The 19,520-nt window shown below is 40.8% G+C and overlaps 2 protein-coding genes across 4 annotated transcripts in view; both read left to right on the top strand.

The window, feature by feature from the left end:
- TMTC1 (transmembrane O-mannosyltransferase targeting cadherins 1) overlaps window positions 1-11,958 on the top strand; it is a 208,854-nt gene extending 196,896 nt beyond the window's left edge. For all 3 annotated transcript variants that reach the window (XM_089527817.1, XM_089527816.1, XM_089527815.1), the window contains 3 exons: window positions 3,030-3,152; window positions 4,429-4,506; window positions 5,150-11,958. In XM_089527817.1, the coding sequence (XP_089383943.1) occupies window positions 3,030-3,152; window positions 4,429-4,506; window positions 5,150-5,284 (336 nt within the window). In that variant the 3' untranslated portion in view covers window positions 5,285-11,958. The remainder of the gene's footprint in view (window positions 1-3,029; window positions 3,153-4,428; window positions 4,507-5,149) is intronic.
- Window positions 11,959-13,785: 1,827 nt separating this feature from the next.
- The window catches only part of OVCH1 (ovochymase 1), a 49,101-nt gene continuing 43,366 nt past the window's right edge, over window positions 13,786-19,520 (top strand). Inside the window, 4 exon segments of the mRNA XM_089526603.1 lie at window positions 13,786-13,837; window positions 15,789-15,917; window positions 18,201-18,319; window positions 18,864-18,877. Of these exon segments, the coding sequence (XP_089382729.1) occupies window positions 13,786-13,837; window positions 15,789-15,917; window positions 18,201-18,319; window positions 18,864-18,877 (314 nt within the window).

Here is a 19,520-nt window from a genome sequence, read left to right as displayed (position 1 = left end):
GAATTTGGGCTTGATCTATTCTAGAACCTTCCCCTCTCCTCCTCCTTTGCCATCCACGTAATATCCTCAGCACTCTTCTCCAGCACCACATCTCAAATCAAAAAGATTTTCCATGGTCTTCTTTCTGTCAGCTTTCTTCACTGTCCACCTCTCATATCTATACATGGCGATAGGCAATATGATGGTTTGGATGAGCCCCATTTTAGTATTCACACTTTAGTATCTTGTCCAGTTCTTTCATAGCTGCCTTTCCTAATCCTAGTCTTCTTACTTCTTGACTGCAGTCTCCATTTTGGTCAGTGTTTGATCCAAGGGATCTCCTTGACTATTTCAATTTTCTTGTTATCTATGATGATTTCTTGTAGATTTTCCATGGTCATTATTTTTTGTTTTCTTAATGTTCAACATCAAGCCTACCTTGGCATTTTCATCCTTGACCCTCTTCAATAATTGCTCCAGATCTTGGTTAGTTTCTGCTAGCAGTATTGTGTTGTCTGCATATCTTAGATTGTTAAAGGTCCTTCCTCCAATTTATTATTATTATTATTATTATTATTATTATTATTAACCTTTATTTATAATTTTATAAATTTTCACTTCTCCTCCTTATTAGTCTAAGCCTGCTCTCCTTACAATGTTTTCTGCATACAGGTTGAATAGATAGGGTGATAGTATGCAGCCTTATCTGACTTCTTTGCTGTTTCTCTGTACTCAGGTCTCATTACAGCCTCTTGTCCTGAGTAGGTTATGTATCAGGATAATCAAATATAGCTTTTCATGATCTATGCAGTCAAAGGCTTTGCTGGAATCATTAAAGCACATGCAGATTTTGGCATTCTCTACTGCGCTCTATTATCCATCATGTTTGCAATGTGAGCCCTAGTGCCGAACTTGCATGTGGCACATAGGAAGAAGAGATACATGAAGAGGAACCTCAAAATTTGGAAAATAAAGTGAAACCAGCACTCAAAGTAATTGGGAAGAATAAAGCACCAGGAACAGATGACATACCAATAGAACTGCAATTCACAACAGCAGAATCAAGTTCAACTCTAATTAAAATCTGCCAACAAATATGGAAAACAAAGCAGTGGCCCTCAAGTTGAAAACATATGCCATCCTGATGGAAAAACTCTCTAGTCAGACACTTGGTTAGGAGACACACCTTAGCTTTATCAGCTTGAGATAGTCTTAGACACATGGATAGCAGAAGGCCTAAGGTTAACCCCTTGTTTTCATATGCGTTGTGCATGTATTGGACTGGACTGTCATTTGGGGATGTTTCATAAAACCACAGAATTGTAGATTCAAAAGAGTATCAAGGGGTATCTAGTCCAAGTCTTTGCCAGTGCCAGAACTCACAACTAAAATTTCACTGACAGATGACTATCCAATCTCTTTTTAAAAACCTGTGGGGAAGGAGAGTCAGAAGTACCTTATACAGTTGGCCGTTCTTATACACAGAATTTTTATACATGGATTCAAGCATCCACGGGGCATCTTGGAACCAAATCCCAGCGTATAACAAGGGTCCACTCTATACTCGACTGTAAGTTGACCTCATGTATACGTCGAGAGCAGTTTTTTGGGCCAAAATCATGGATTTTGCCATGACCTGTGGATAAGTCTAGGGTAAAACTTGGAGGCTCCTTCAGTGTATGTATATGTGAGTACAGCCGAGACTAACTGATGCTTTTTGCTTAAGTGTTTCAACTTTGGTTTCAGCCTTCACACAGGCAGTGGCGGAAGAGGGACTCTGATTGTTTGTTTAACAACAATTAATGACTCAGGACTCTTCTGCTTGGCTCAAGAGAAAAAGAAACTCTCTTCCTACCGCATGGGGAAATCTGAAAGAGCTGCAATCACATTACCATACTGACTCGTAAATAAGTCAACTTGGAATTTCGGGGTCAATTTTTGGGCATAAATTTTTAGACTTATAGACAAGTATATACAGTAGCCCATTCCACTGTCAAATACCTTTTACCATCTGTAAATTCTTCCTAATATTTAGCTGGGTTTTTCTCCTTGCAATTTGAATCTATTGGTTCATGTCCTACCATCTGGAGCAGTAAAAAAACAAGTTTGTTCCATCTTCCATGTGATAGCCCTTCAGATATTGGAAGATGGCCATTACATCATATCTCAGTCTGTTCTTCTCCAGGTTAAACATACCAATTTCCCCTAATATATTTCTCATAAGGGGTTGTTTCCAGACTCTTTACCATCTTGATTGCCCTCCTGCAGACACATTCTAGCTTGTCAGTGGACCTCTTAAGTCATAGTACCAAGAACTGAATACACTTTCTGCCTTTTCTGTGTGAAAGAAAACAGAGTCCTGATATGTGTGCTTCTCTTTTGTCCCTCCCTTCCCATCAGTAGCTTGCCTTTCCTCTCCATCTGTTGGTCCACCATGCTCCAGATATCTGACAAAGCATTAAAGTAGTGGTGCTACATCACCACTACTTAACCCTGGTGCTACATCCAGCTCACTGGTACTCCCCAGACAGCCATGCCCTCTTTTACAAGACACTGCCATGTTAACATTTCCCAGCTTTTGTGTGTGTTTTTCCCGATTCTAAAATATTAAAATGCCTCTCCTAAAGCTTAGTTACTGGCTGTAAGAATTTATAAACCATGGTATGCTGCTATTTTTTGCCCTCCTACCTCTTGGCCTTTGAGTTTGCCCAGCACTAGAATATCCTCCCACCCCCTGAACATACTGCATGCTTGTAATTTTCCAACTCCTGATACTAATCAGGTGAATGCTTGATAGTAAGATGCAGCTAATCCCAAATCTATGATGAGAGTACTGTACCTCTAGGGTATTGTACAGCTTACTTGTTGCCTAATTCACACATTACATTATAGGTGCACACTGAAAAGCTGTGTGTGTGTGTGTGTGTGTGTGTGTGTGTGTGTGTGTGTGTATGCATACATACATATACCAACCCTCAGGGTAACTTTCAATGTATTATATGAGTTCAAACCACTCATGTTTATCTTTGTCTGTCTTTGTATGAGTGCAGGCACTTGAAGCCATAGACAAAGCTCTACAGCTGAAACCAAAGGACCCCAAAGTCATATCAGAGCTCTTTTTCACTAAAGGAAATCAGCTCAGAGAGCAAAACCACTTGGACAAAGCTTTTGAGGTAAGAAGACAAACCCAGCATTAAAAACACGAGATTATCTTTTAATATATGAATCACTTCTTTCATTAAACATAACATGCTGCTCTTCAAAGTCCTTGATATACATTCAGATTAACACAAAGTATATATTAAGGATTGTGAAGCAATGTGCTGCCCAATGGGAGGAGACAATTTGGAAATTGATATACCTTTTCCCTTTCCCAGTCTGTTGCACTGGAACTGCTGCTCATTTTATTTACCAAAGAGATGTTAACACTAAGGCGTGGTCTAGACCAGTGCTTTGCGCCGGCCTGGCCACATACTAGGGTTGCATGGGGGCAGAGCGACCGCACACTGCGCAAGCCTAGTACATGGCGGCGGCGTCATCATGGCAGCCTCCTGTCCACATGGGGGCCGCCATGATGATGTCACACACGCGCCACATCCAAACAGTGTGGCTGCTTACGGCGGCCTGGGCACAGCGTGCAAAGGAGCTCCAAAACAGAGCTCCTTTTGGGCGCCGCATCATTCCTGCAGCAACCAAATGGCTGCGGGAAAGATGCTTGGGAGAAAGAGACCAGGCAGCGCCTTTCTCCCATGGCTCTGGCTCCCGGGGTGTCCAGGGGCATGAAGCCCCAAGGACACCTCTTTTCCGCACCACAGAGAAGCGGCATTTTGCCGCTTCTGTGTGGTCTGGAAAAATTCCGGATTGGGGCCGCAGGGCTGCCGGTGAGGCTGCCCTGCCCCCAACCTGGAGATAAAAGGGGTGCCACAGACCCTCCCCTTTGGTGCAGTCTGTACCGTGCCAATGGCAGGTTCCCTTCTAATCCAGTCTGTTTAAGACCTCACACTGTGCACACTTGTTTTTATTATATGTGTTGGTTTTAGGGCTGCTGCTGATGTTCCCAATTCCTCAGTTTAGAATAAGAACCTTTGTGGCTCATAATGTTCTCTGTTTCAGTCCTCAATATTCGTCTCTACCTTGGAATGTAGAAAAAGGTAATTTTGCTACTTCCCACGTGCATGCACACAGCTCTCTGTGAAAATGCTTACAATGCAGAGGAGGTTTAAAAGGCAAAGCTAATAACATTCCTCTCCAGTCTTTCCCAGCTCCGGGTGTCCTCATGTTGTGGTACTACAACTCCCATCACCCACAGCTGACATGGCCAGGGATTATGTATACAACATATACATGAGGACTCAGTACTGGGAAAAGCTGCTATACACCCTAATTAAGGTTTCTGTACTTTGGACAGAAGTGTTCTTACTCTTCATTTTTACTTTCATATTATTTTAGAGCTATAAAGCGTCTGTAGACTTAAACCCAGAGCAAGCACAAGCCTGGATGAATATGGGAGGCATTGAGCATATCAAGGTAAGAAAAGTCATAAGCTTTATTTGTATTGTATTTCTTTATTAAATTATTTGTATAAAGCTTTGAGGAAAATTTTATTGCCCTTCTTCCACAGTTTTTATTCTCTGTCACCTCAGAGCCTGATGAACTGACCTTTGAAAACCAGCACAATATTTACTCTTTTGATCAGCCTCATAACGATATCACCACAATGTGTGGTTTGGATTTTGTTTTATGGACAACCTTGGCATTTTTCTAGAGCAAGAATATCGATGAGAGGGGAAGGTTAAACTGTTGAATTGGGAGAATAGGATTTTGACTTGGGCCATTCATGCTTTCATAGCCTGACCTGACTCACAGGATTGTTTTAAGAATAAAATGGGGAAAGTAGCAATATACACAACTTTCAGTTTCTTGCAGTAAAAGTAGGATATAAATGTAAAAAAAAATAACTAACAAAGATAAAAGTGTATGAAATTAATAAACAGAAGCTGTGGATTTTAGAATATCCACATTTAAGAGAAACTAAGATAATAGGGCTCTTAGATTATGGCATTTAAGCCAGAGAGAGAGAGAGAGAGAGAGAGAGAGAGAGAGAAGAGAGATGCTGCTACTGATGCTTTTTCCCCTTTCCTCCTCTCCTCCCTTGCCTTTCTTTTTGTAGGGTAACTACATCACTGCACGCAACTATTATGAGAAGGCTTTACAGCTCGTTCCAAATAGCAAGTTGCTAAAAGAGAATTTGGCTAAACTGGATCGCTTGGAGAAACGGCTACAGAATGTTAAAGAGAGAACATAACAGGATCATCCCTTTGAGTGTATGCCTCCCAGTGATGAGCAAGTGCTATAAAAGCCACAGTTTTCCTTCAAAACAGCAGCCAGCTGAAAGGAATTGTGGGTGCAGTGGTGACCCAGAACAAGAGGACCATATATGGGAATTGTACCGAAACTGCCAAAGCTATGGAAGTCCTCCTGCTGCTGGTCTCTGGATATGCTGTACCTTGGATGGAAACTTAATCTTAATCCAGATGTTTGCTTGGGTGGATTTGCCTCATACCATTAGCATTCATACCATTAACATTTATAGAGAGAATGCTTATATAATGCTGAAATCTTTGATTCTTAAAATTAAAATAACACACTGGGACAATGGTTGGAAGTGGAAATAATGGCCTGATTCACTGAGGACTAAATAGGATGGTCCACTTTGTTCAGTCTTGCTAAGAGGCAATGGTAGCCATAGCTGAGGGAAATAGCAGCCATCTTAGGTCATCCCAGTGATTATTGTCACAAGACCTGGGAAATTGCAGTCCATCATCCAAGATGGAAATGTATACACCTTATTTTCCGCTGCGTACTTCAGTCATGAGTGTGACTTCAGAAAAAGAAGTCCTGCATGCAAAGCATTTGTTTTTGTGATGTTTATATACAAGATATCACACCAGTGGTTGGAGTTTAGGGCTTCTTCTTTTCTCGGTCAAAATAACAAGGTTGCTTTACTGAAAATCATTGAATGGAAAGGAACATCTCTAGAAAGAGCTGAAGCGCACCTCAGAATATTTCAGTAATGTTAAGGGATCACAGCTATTCCTTTAAAAATTATGTTGTTCAAAATGTGAGAGCCATGCATGTGAGATTTCTCCCACTCAGCCACAGATGCTTCTGCTGCCTCGGAGGCTGATCCAGGAGGAGCTCCTGAGTGCAGCTTGTGAGGAGGTGGCACAAAGGTTTCTGTGAGAAGTAGGGCCTTAGGAAGCCTGCTAAGCACATTGAACCTTCCTTGGTGGCCACTTTGTACACTGGCCAATAAGAGAGACAATAGGACCTCCTCCCCCCCCCCCCCCCGCAACCTGCCATGCCATCTGGGGGTTTCTGGGAGCTCTAGTCTGAAAATATAAATTTTTCCAAGTATCCTTGATGTGTTTATGGGACTTGGAAGAATGAGTGAAGAATGGGATTTTTGAGACATCTTTTCTTTTGACATGTAGAAATTTTATTTCCTCTCTTGTTGACAAAAATATGTGATAGAGAAGAGAGTTCATATTACTGAGTTTGGGTTTTTCATGTTTGAGTGTTATTTATTCAACATAATAAAAATGCCATATATTTCACATTTCTCTGTGTGAAGAAAAATTAGATGGTATCTTTCATAACTAGAAATGTAACTCAACATGTGGCTATTGCTCTTATTTTTATGAAGGTAGAGAAGGTAGCAGCTACAAGGCAGTGGAGGAATGTATGTTAAATTATTCTGTTGATATTCCTTGAGTTCTCAGATGTCTCCAGTGCTTGGTACATACTTCTGTCAACCCTTTTGTGAGGGTTGTGATAAAGGAAGTGACAGCTTACTCAAATGAGGATTCCTTGTCTTCATTCACTAGCTCAACTGTAATGTTCACTGATCAAGATCATGATCTTAAGGACCTCCATCAACGTAACTGTTGGATGGTATCACTGAGATTGCAGACACTCTTCGGAGAGAAGCCCCAACCAGACCTGTGCATCACAAAGTGCCAAAATATAGAGCTCTGTAATGTAGTTTTATTCCTGCCTCCTGGTGAAAATTGGCACCATTGTGAATTGCTTGTAAGAGCATTCTTTCCTTATGTGGTTCCCTTCAAGTATTTCTGATAACAGCTCCCCCTGATTGCTGATCATTAGGCATGTTGCATGGGGAGAATGGGAACTGTAATCTGCATCTTCAGAAGATTTGGAGAAGACTGTTGTGGAATTACTGTCATTGAGCGAATACGAAAGACCATTTACAAACTGATAACTTTCCTTGGCATACATGTGCATACTCCATAAATCTCTTGTTTATATTATATTGCCAAATAATGAGAACGTTCTTACCACATGTCTAGAAATCTGGGGAATGGTTAATGATTCCTGCTACTTGGCAGGGCCATACTGCCCTGGGCCTTTTGGCAACTGTCAGCCCTTTATAACCTATGGTTGCTGGGAGGAGGGCAGTTTGGGGAAAGTTGAATTAAATTTGAAATGTCTGAAACTATTCTAGAATAGCAAAGAAGTGGCTGTTAAGATCTTTGGGTGCTTCTGGTAAAGGCTTTTATTATCTTTTTTTGTGCAGCAGCCTGCCTGATTCATTGCATTTTCCAGGAATCCAGGCTAGGGATGTAAATCTTTACTTGTTTTGTTTTGCATGCAAGAATTGGAAAATGTCAGTAACAACAAAAACCCTGCTGGTTAAGATTTTTTGTGCTTTTTTCCCTCTTTAAAGCATTTTTGTTTATTTTTTCTTTAAAATTTGTTGCATTTTGGCACTTTTTTGCAAACAAATGCCCACAATGTTTTTGCTCAAGTTCCCCCGCCACAAAATGAAATGATTTTTCACAAAAACAATAAAACAAAACAAAAAATAGGGATGCTGGTCTTTTTGCTTTTGTACAGGAATGACTGCCATGTTTTTTTTCATTCCAAGATGAGAACATTTGTGAATATTTTTAATATTCCTGGTTTAGACAGCAAAATCTGTAACTGTCCATCTTTTCCAGTAATCTTTTCAGGGTTTTTTGTGGGGAAGGGGTTGTCTCACCACAGAAAATCTGCTAAGAAGGGAGAGAATAACTTTATAATGCCTTTTGATTGGTACCACTAGGAAACCATCTGAAAGCACCCTTTACTGAGAATAGCAAGTTAACTTTGAGTGGCCTTAATGGTTTAGTAATGTGGCCCAGTGAAACGAGAGCTGGGAGACTTGGGTTCAAGCTCTGTTTCTACTGCCTCTGCACATTATATGTTAGCATCAGTTATCCATATGTGAAATAGGTATAGCAGAGTGTTGTATTTCACAGGAACATTATGATGGCAAATACAAGAAAAATGTAAGCCATATAAATAAAAACTGCTATGTAAATCAGGGATGATGGTGTATACAGACAAAGGTTTAAATACTGGAAGAAGTGCAGCACATTTTTGGTTTCAATTTTTAATATAACTCTAAACTTTTAAAATAGTGTTTGCAAGTAATTAAAGCTTGACCTTGAGTCAGCTAAGGTTTTTTAGCCCATGACTTAAACCTACTATATCATCCACATTTCTTTATCATTTTAAGTGGATGGGAGGCGATTGTAAAGTAGAAACCCATTGAGCATAAATATTCCAAGTAAAACAACTGTGGCAAGCAAAGCATAATTCCCTAGGAGGTTCTACTCAGCAAATACCTATAAAATAAGAACTTCCTGATAGATTGTGCAAATAGATTGAGATCCAGTGAACATTAACACAGATTTGACATGAGATTACATGTCCCTGAATTAATCCGTGACATCTTTGGCTGGCCAGTGATGGGAAAGGCTTCTACCTAAGTCCTGAAGAGGTGCTGCTCTTGGTTCAAAACACACTGCAGAAATAATCCAGTTTGATCAGCTTTAATGGCCCTGGCTCAGCGCTAGGGAATCCTGAGAATTGTAGTTTATTGTAGTTCCAGACCTCTCTGACAGAGAAGGCTAAATGTTTCACAAAACTACAGTTCCCTAGTATTGAGCCAGGGCAGTTAAAGTGGACTCAAACAGCATTATTTTTGCAGTGTGTTTTGACCCTTGTGCACCAGCAGTAGTCCTGATTTAGCACAGGTATACTGAGTGGACAGCACTGGCCTAGATGGGCAAGTTGTCTGGTTAAGCAGGACATGCAAAAGTAACTTTGAAAACAGCTCACAGAATCCAGCTTGTAGGAGCAACATTTGGGAGTACAATTCCTAGTAGCCCTGTTGGATAGGAGGATTCTGCAATTTGTAGTCCAAAAAGATAGTTTTCCAAGCTGTAGGCACCCTGTGGCATTTTACATGCAGGTATATAGGAAGATATTTCCGAGGGGTGCAAACATTTGAGAAGTACTACTGTAGTGTTGCCCCCCCCCCCCTTTTAATGCCATAGTAGCAATACTCTTGATACAGCACAGTAGCATAATGGAATAAAAATAACATTGGGGAGGTTACAAAGATAGGTTGTTGTTTCCAACTGACTCCACCTTCCCTTGCTCCGCACAAGTTGCAAAATTGACTTAAGTTCGAGTCTTATATACACTTACCTGAGAATAAGTCCCACTGAATTCTTTGAAATTTTAATTCTGAATCTGATTGCAATGTTGTACTCGCCCCAATGAACTCACAGGGACTAGTTCTGAATAGTTCTCATGCCTGGGAATGTACTACAGAATAGTCTGAATGGCATCTTTAACCAAATTTCCATAATGTTCATAAGCAGGAGCATTGCAGTCCAGGAGAAACAAGGCTTTTTAAAAGCAAGATAATGTTCTTGAAGAGCCAGTGTGATCTATTTGTTAGAGTTTTGGACTAGGACTAGGCCAGGAAACTTCAAATCCCTGTTCAACCATGGAAACCCCTTGGGTGACCCTGGACATTTCTCTTTTATCCTAAGAGGAACTCAGTGGCAAACCCTCTGAATAGATCTTGCCAAGAAAACCCAAGGATAGAGATGCTTCAAATTGGAGTCACTTTGGAGATACATAACAGCAGCATTCTTGAAATTAGTAGGGAAAAGGTATCAAGTGTTAGAAAGTGGCTCATCCCATTTTTAAAAAAGGAGTTACCTACTGTATATACTCGACTATAAGTCGACCTCATGTATAAGTTGAGGGCAAGTTTTGTGGCCAAAATTATGGATTTTGCTATGACCCATGGATAAGTCGAGAATAAAACTTAGGGGCATATAGCAAAGGATCTGAAGGATGAAGCAAAGTAAAACAATGTCAAAGAACTTACAAAATTCCAGCAGGCATATGTGCCTAGTCTTAAGGCTGGATGGATGAGAGAATACAGAGGGTAAGTGCTTCCAGGACGGATTATACTCTTGCTTTTCACCAGGGGATGGTTCCTTCTTTTAAATAAGAGTTAAGATACAGTACTTACATTGATCCGTGGATAAGTTGACTTAGGTTTTTTGGGTCAATTTTTTCACCTAAATTTCTAGACTTATACATGAGTATATACAGTATATGTTCAGTGTAATGTGTGCTTAAATGCCTCTGCTTTCATAAATGAAATACAAATAAATAATTTATGTCCAAATGGCTTGGTAGAACAAGACAGAGAAGTGTGTTGCAGTTTACAGGCACTGGGCATATGAACCTAGGAAGATAGATTCTGTTAAGTCAGATCATTGCTTTGTCTAGACTGTTTTAGCTGGCAGTGGTTTTCTAGCATCTCATGAAGTGTTCCCCTCCACCATCACTTGTGCATGTGCCTTCAAATTGCCTGTCAACCTATGGCAATCCCATGAATTTCATAGGATTTTCTTGAACAAGAAATATTCAAGGGGTGATTTTGCTAGTTCTTCTGAAATGTAGCATATAGCACCTGGTATTTGTTGGTGATCTCCCAACCAAGTACTAACCAGGGCTGACCTTGCTTGGTTTCCAAAATCAGATGGGATTGGGTGCCTTTTAGAATATTTAAGATTATTACAGGACCTTTAGAAAAACAACTAACTAGAACCACCAGAGATTGAGCTTGTGGTCTTTGGCATGCAAAGCATGTGCTCTCTACAGTCGCTTCCCAACATATGCCAATTGACAATCACAACAAGACATACACACGCTTATGATGGCTGCCATGGCTGTGTTTCTGGGCAAAGGTACGGCAGTGTTGTAGCATATGGGGGTATAAAACTTACAAAACAAAATTTGGCCCAAGACCATGGCACCCCACAAAATATGTGTGATATTGCAGGTTCCAACACCAGCTCTCAAAAGCTCTAATCTGTACACAGCCTATAGTTCATATACTTAGGAAAGCCAGCTTGAGAAAGCTTCTTTCTTTCTTTCTTTCTTTCTTTCTTTCTTTCTTTCTTTCTTTTTTGACCAACGGATTCTGTAGTTCAGAACGGAACTTTCCATGCTCTCCTCAGAACACACCAAAGTCCTTGCATGCTTTGACACTTGTTTGCATTGCTCTGTGCATTTCATTTATTGCTTACTTGCTTGTCATCTGTGAAAACTGATCCCTGAAGGGATGTATTTTTTTGCCTTAGGGGAAGTGCAATAGTTAGCCATCTGCTTCCTTGTGGACTTAATAATAAGCAACAAGATCACTTGCTTTGGCTTATCAATGGTTTTTGAAAAGTGTCAATGTTTATGATGGTATAATCTCTGCAAATATGTGCTGAACTTCCTTGTAGTGTCCATATAGGATTTGTCAAAAATTCTTTTTTGAGAACTATCTCTGGATCATGATCTATGGCCTCTCAAAGCAGGATGCCATTAATCACCTTTGCTAAGCAGACATTCGTTGCATAGTTGTAGTGTTTCTGTCTTTGCATCTCTTTCGTCTTTCTTAATTTAAAGGATTGGCTGTTTTTGTTTAATAAATGCACAAATTAACAGTGGGATGTATATCAGTGATAACAGAATTTGGAGAGTTCTTTATTTTCATTGTCAGCTTACGAATGAATTTTACCTACAGATGTTATGATCAAAGATGACTTTCATCAAAGCAGATGTATATAAATGTCTATTTTCTATAAAAATGAGAAATGTGTTGTGTGTTTCTTCTGTGTGTCTGCTTTAAATGAGTCTGAAGAGACGTACAGTTGAATCTTTCATTGCAGCACTAATGTGTGTTTACATCTGTGCATGAGAGACCCACTATGTGAATGCCAATGTTGTTGGACTGATACTCCCACCAGCCCTAGGCCACATAGCCAGTGGTGAAAAATGCTAGACATTGCAACTCCAACTACAGGTAGAGGACCACATGAATCACATTAAACTGCAAACATTCACATTCCAATAAGTCAACTGAAAATATCTAAAAATTCTGGATTGTTTCCATTGGTGTTCATTTGCCATTAGAAAGGACACCACTAATGGAATTTATTTCCCATCTATACAACCCATCAGCATTAGTGCTGCAATGAAATATTCAACTCCAAAGAAGATTGGGCTGCAGGAGGAGGAACGGAAGGGGAAGTTGTATCACTCAAACTATATCAGAATTAGCACTTTTTGAACTTGCACTTTGGAAATCTTGTTTTCATGGACATCCTAAAAGGATAATTAAATTGCTCTGATGACACCTCTATAGGGCAGCATATCAAAACCAAGGAGCAACAGGCCAACCTAGTAGCAGGTAGTTCATGAAGACCCTCATGAAGATAACTCATTAGTTGCGGGCACATGAGAGATGAGACTCCTTCAAATTTAGTAGTCAGTCACTCCCTCACTGTCCATGTAAAGCGCATTTTCATCTGAAAATACAAGATGCCCTTGAATGTATAGGAGCTCCTTATTTTAATTGAATCCGCAAATAATCAGATCCACAAAAGTGAAAGCTGCAGACATGAAGTGTCAGCTGTCATTGGATGCCAAAGGAGAGATTTAGGGAGCTGGGTATGTTTACCCTGGAGAAGAGGTCGTTAAGGGGTGATATGATAGCCCTGTATAAGCATTTGAAGAGGTGTCACATTGAGGATGAAGCAAGTTTGTTTTCTGCTGCGCCAGAGAATAGGACCTGGAGCAATGGATGCAAGCTACAGGAAAAGAGATTCCACCTAACATTAGGAGGAATGTCCTGACAGTAAGAGCTGTTCGACAGTGGAACACACTCCCTTGGAAAGTGGTGGAGTCTCCTTTGGAGGTCTTTAAATAGAGGCTGGATGGCCATCTGTTGGGAATGCTTTGATTGTGAGTTCCTGCATGGCAGGGGGGTTGGTCTGGATGGCCCTTATGGTCTCTTCCAACTCTATGATTCTTATCCCTGAACTCTTTCCTCATACACGGCTCCAAAAACTCAATTTAGATACTCTTCCAGTCTTTGACTGCCCTAGCTCTATTCCCTCTTCCCCCTATCTGAGGCTGCTGCCACACTGCAGAAATCAAGCAGTTTGACACCACTTTTACTTCCATGGCTTGATGCAATGGAATGATTCTGGGATTTGTAGTTTAGTGGGGGGGGGGGCACAGAGCTCTGACAGAGAAGGCTAAATATTTCACATAACTGCAAATCCCAGATTCCATAGCATTGAGCCATGGCAGTTAAAGTGGTATCAAACTGCTGTGGACACACCTTGACTCTTTGAAGAGGCAAACCTAGTTTGTATCCCCGCCCCAGCACTTCCTGAGCTGTGATTGGCTGGTTCCAAACAGGATTGCCTAAAATCTCTCTCCATAGAGCCCCACCCCTTTGCAGAATTCCCTGGAAAGAGGATATTGCTATTTAAACCCCTTTAAGTGCATAGCAAAAGTCTGCTTTGAGCCTACCTGTTTGCTGAATGAGAAAGTAGTTTTGGCATTAAAGCTTTGTACAGTATTGCATGTGCCATGAGGTTGCTGCTGTGGGTTATCTTCTCAGTGTGTTTCATCAGTCAATATGGTAAGTATGCAAGTCACACTTTCTCAGCCTCAGGGGAAAGCAATGGCAAACCTCCTCTGTATGCCAGGATAACCCCATGATAGTTTCGCCTTAGTGTCGCCATAAGTCGGAAAAGACTTGAAGGCATACAACGACAACCAATCCCATTCCCTCCTAATGTCCCAATTCATTTTCTTCCATCCTGCTTCTTCAGTTGCTTTTAAAATGTCCCAGTTTCTCCTCTTCCCCTTTGTATTCAGCTTGTTTTGGTTGTTGTAAACTGAATTCAAAATGCAGAAGTCATTGGCACTCAATTAACTCAATGGAAGAGAGCAGAAGGAGAAGAGGGAATGGACTATTTCCCTTCCCAATAGGCTCTGGCAAAAGCAACTGCTGCAGCCTCCCTTAGTTTGTGTGTTTTTCTTCATTAATAACTGTTGCCCTCTTCACACAAATGTTTGGCCACAGGTGTCCTAGTTTTCATGGAATCCAAGGACCCCAAATTAGGATTTGGGAGGTGTTTTCATTCAAGGCTAGTGAGTGAGCTGCTGGGTGCTTTCCTGTTCTTTTGGATATCAAGAAGCAACAAATATGGCTGTTAAAAAGTTTAAGCTGTCAGTTTAAAAAAAAAAAAGGGGGGGGGCTCTGTTTAAAATACCTATGTGAAGCTTTCCAGTAGATTACAGAGTTTTTGGCCTAGATCTCTGCGGATCCTCCAATAGTTCTGCAAACGAGTGTTCTGGGGAAAAATTAACTATTTATTTGTTTGTTTGTTTGTATGCCACTTTTCTCCCACTAAGACTGCAATTTTATCCATGCTTACCTGTGAGTAACCCCTCTGAATTTCTGAGTAAACATGCCTAGATAATAGGTTGGTACCTCTTGTCCTGCATTTGAATCTGTGCCTTTAACTGTAGCCTATATAGTGGAAATTAACTTACTTACTAGGTTTTCCATTTCTCCTATCTCACTTGCAGTTTGTCTGTTAGCCCACTGTATAGCAGGCTACTGCTCGCATTACAAAATCCAGTGATCCAGTGTGGTGAAGTGGTGGTTGTTATATTTATTTTTATCCCTCTTTCTCCACAACTGAGACACAAAGCAGCTTACAAATTACAAAACAATACAATGAAAAAGATACAAAGGGGGGCATTAAAATAGATTTAAACTAGTGTAGTATTAAAATACGTCACTCATTAAAGAATAAAATTTAGTCTAAAAGATAAAAGTGGTTAAAATCAGTACATATTAAAACACTTTAAAACAATAAAAATAAAACTATATACAGGACTCTTAAACCTTCAAGTAAGCTGAGGGCAAAGTGGGAGGAGGGGATAGAAACTGGGACACTTTAAAAGCATCTGCAAAAGTGGGATGATAGAGGATTGATCGATATGGTCCCTGGCCAATAGCTATGACTGTTGTGGACAGTGGTCCAAAACACACTGCAGAAATAATCCAGTTTGAGACCACTTTAACTGCCCTGGCTCAATGCTAAGGAATTTTAGGAACTGTGAGACATTTAGCCTTTTTCAGAGCTCTGGTGTCACAATAGATGGAGACCAGGATTTGATTCCCAGCTTGACCATGAAATCCACTGGGTGACCTTGGGCAGGTCTCATGGTCTCAGCCTCAGGGGAAGGCAATGGCAAACCTCTGAAGAAATCCTGTCAAGAAAACCCCATGATAGGTTTGTCTTAGCGTTCCTGTATGTTGGAAACGACTTGAAGGCACATGACAATAACAACTGGAATCTAACATGAAAACGATTACACTTGCTCAAGCTAAAGCAGTTATTCAAATGCTTGAAAAGTTCCAAGGGAAACATCATGGCTTCCTTTGAGCAATGGCATGTGATGATTGCAATTTGATCTTATCACACAAAGATTGAAAGATGGGAGAGTACAAGGCAAAGAGGCTGGTTAAAACCCCCAGTCACCAGTTTTCCTTAGAGCGATGCTATATTTTGCAGCCAACTGGGCTTTAAGAACAGACAAGTTGAAGAGTAGAGAAGATTTGCTGCTGTCATCTCAACAGAAGAGCCAGAAGCTTGTAACCCTTGCTGCTTCTCAAACAACGGACTTTGAGAAGCTCGACTCAGGTACTGTTTTCCTTCCTTGACTAACCCACCACGATACTTTGGTAGAATGTCAATGAATTGATAACTTTGCAAACAAGAAACATTTGAGGTCCTTGTAATTCATCTCTTGAAAGAATAGCAGTGAAACAACTAACAACTTGTTAGGCCCACACGCCCGGCAACCCTTGTATGTGACAAGGGCGCGGCAGCTGCGGTGCGCCCACCAGACACGGCGTGTAATGGAGATGTTGCTGCTGTGCCGCCTCCAAATGGGGTGGCGCAGTTGCAACATCACTGCGCCGTCTCTGGCGCTTTGCGGCGTCGCAACGGTGCCCCAAAAAGGAGCTGCTTCCAGGCGCTCCTTTTTTGCTCCGCAGCAGCGCCGTGCAATTTGGTTGCTGCGGCGCTCCTGCAGAGCAAAGGGAGGTGCTGGGAAGGCACCTATTTCTGGCGGTGTGTACTCCGCCATATATACACCAGCTTAAGTTCACTGAAGCACATACATATAACAAAGAGAAGCCCTGTCTTCCAGCATCTGGCAATCCTTATGTGTGTTTTCTTTCTCTCTTAAACAAAAACATGATGCTGATGGCACTAGTGTGACCATTTGCAGGAACTTCATGAGCAGAGAATGAATAAAAAATACTTTTTGCAGTGATAACTCCTGTAATTCCTCAGCCAGCACGGCCAGTGATCATGCTGGTTGTGAGATTCTGGAAGTAGTAGCCTAAAATGTAACTTTTCTATGCTCTACTCCTGATCCACTGTCTGGAGACCAGTGCTTTATACCATGGTACCATTATTATCCATAACCTAACTTCTGTATTCAACAGCAGTCACGCTAGCAAATATTTCCATTAGTGTTTCTTGGACCTTCTATGAATATTTATACTTAAATGTCCTGCAGATTCATTGTATATTCCCGAGACACAGCTACTCTGCTAGAAAATCCACTCACTTGTAGAAATCAACCCTTTTAAAGAAACTGCAACCTTATCAATAGAGGTCATGCGGCCGTTGAGCTAGAACTGAATTACATTGGCCACGAATTCTCCAAAGAAGGCAGGGCTGTCTCAATAGAATTGTGTTATGAATACATAAAAATGGTGAGCAAGCAGTTAAAATAGGAAGCTTCTTTGCACTAGATACCCTTTTTGTCCATCTTAGTCATATTGTCTGCTCAAAGCTTCTCCAGTCTGACCAAAAGCTCAGAATTTGGTACGAATTATAGCTGTAGGTACTGAATTTGGGGGAGGAGGGTAATATATGATATTCTCCCTGTCTTAAGTATTTTTATTGGAATTTTCAGTATTATCAAGTACTGTACTTAAAAAAAAAACCACTGCAGGATTTTTTAAAAGTCCAAGGCATTTCCAAGAAAAAATGGGTTAAATGTCATATTTGATATTTAGAATAGGACAAGAAAGTCTTTACAGAATCTCAGTAGTGTTTTAGGAAAGGGATTGTGCCCATCTGGATATTGAGAACAGGGGTACAGGCTGAATCTCCCTTGTCTGAACTGCTTGGCACCAGAAATGTTTGAGATTTTGGATTTTGTTGAATGTTGGAAATATTTGCATAAACATAATGAAGTATTTTAGGGATGGGACCAAGGTTTACACTTGAAATATCATTTATATATTTCATATATACCTTATAAACATAGCCTGAAGGTAATTTTATCTTTTAATAATTTTGTGCATGAAACAAAATTTGTGTACAGTGAACCATCAGAAAGCAAAGGTGCCACTATCTCAGCCACCCATGTAGACAATTTTGAATGTTGAGTGTTTTTGGTTTGGGAATTCTGGGTAAGGGATACTCAACCTGTATGATTTTTGCCATGGAGATTTTCTACTGACCTTCCTATCCTCATTACATTACTTATTATCAGATTGAACATTTGTATTTGTACCCTGCCTCTTTTTTTGTTTGTTAAACTGGGACTCAAGGCATTCATGGAAGGGAGTATGGGAGTGGAGGGTGAATAGCAAAGGGCTTGGGTGAAATTACTATAATTATATATTTATCAAAACTGTGTTGGAGACATATTTCAATATTCCCATCCAATGCCCTTTATCGAATAAAGACTGAAAAGGTGTCTGTTTTTCTTTTACCATTGCCTCATCTGAAGCCTTTTGTAGTGCGTGAAATACATCACATTTAGTCTGATTCAGTCAAGCCCTAAAGAGGTTTAGCTAGAAGGAAGACCCTCTGATTTTAGTAGGACTTGTTCCCAGGTAGAACCGGAAAGCACTGTTGTTGTTTTAAACCCCAATTTGATATCTCTTCTGCTTCTTATAGGATTGAAATGTGGAATGCGTTCCCTAGATCTGGAAGACCAAGAAGATAATTGGAATCCTGAGATTTTTTCAAGAATTATTGGAGGGCAAACATCTGTGCCTGGCGGACAGCCATGGCAGGTCTGAGCTAAGAAAGCATTTGTCAGAAAGAGATGTTCAGAGCTGGGCAAAATTGCTTTTTGGATCACAGCTCCCAGGATTTGCTATCTAAGCTGCTTGACAGTGGGAATCTGAGAGTTGTAGTTGAAAACCAAGGCGGGATACAAACCGCCACTTTGCGGCGTTCCCCCACCGGCGCCATTTGCTCCGCGCGGGAGCTGCAGCAGCCAAACCGTGCGGCTCCCGCGCGGAGCAAAAAAGAAGCTCCATTTTGGAGCTTCTTTCTGCGGCACACTGATGACGTCGCGAAGCGCCAAGGGCGCATTCACGACGTCATTAGCGCCGCGACACGTCTGGATGCTATGCGTCCAGTACGTAAAGATGGCGCCCATGTGGAAGGGGCGCCGCCATCTTGTACGTATTGTATACGTACTAGGGTTAGGGGGGTGCGGAAGCACCGCCCCTTCCTAACCCTAGTACGTATACAATACGTACTATATGGTGGTTTGTATCCCACCCAAGATTTCCAACCTCTGTATTTTGGGGAACACAATTCTTGTGGCAGGTGGAGTACTTGATGTGGGTGTGGGATTGTTTCAGGATGCCTTCTCCATTATCTGTCCAAGAAATGAATAGTACAAATAGCCCATATAGCAGGAAATGACAGATTTAGAGATCTGACTGTGCAAATGTGTTGATGCATGTGATAGAGAAAACTCATATATGCTAACTGTGCCTCTCAATGGTAGAATGGGCAAAAAATCCAATAAAAATGAGATGTTTTTAAAAATCAATCCATGGAAAAGTTATCAAAGATTGTTTGGTAAGAGAGCACTGCACTCTGAACATTTTGGAGTTAATATTTTCTCAACCCCCAATTCACACACAATTTTAAATTTGCTTTTTTGGAATATTTAGCTCTTTCTATTAAGCATGCACCTGATTTTCCTTCATATATATATATATATATATATATGACGGAAAATCAGGTGCATGCTTAATACATATATATAGAGAGAGTTCGCACCACAGATTATGGGAAATTCTGATCAGTGAATCAAAGATTAGGTGTTTCTGTTGCTCTTTCAGAACTACATGCAGATTGTGCACCTCTGGAATGCTTCTTCTAGTGGCTGATCTGCACATGAAGAAGCAATATCTGCTGGAAACTCTTTAGACATTTACATCTCAAACATTCAAGTTGCATTTTTGCATTCTTCCC

The sequence above is a fragment of the Sceloporus occidentalis genome, unplaced genomic scaffold (assembly GCF_023333645.1).
Source record: "Sceloporus occidentalis isolate IW3139 unplaced genomic scaffold, rSceOcc1.0.p SCAF_5, whole genome shotgun sequence".
Taxonomy (NCBI): domain Eukaryota; kingdom Metazoa; phylum Chordata; class Lepidosauria; order Squamata; family Phrynosomatidae; genus Sceloporus; species Sceloporus occidentalis.
The sequence above is the reverse complement of the archived record's forward strand: the minus strand, read 5'-3'. Positions and strand labels throughout refer to the sequence as shown.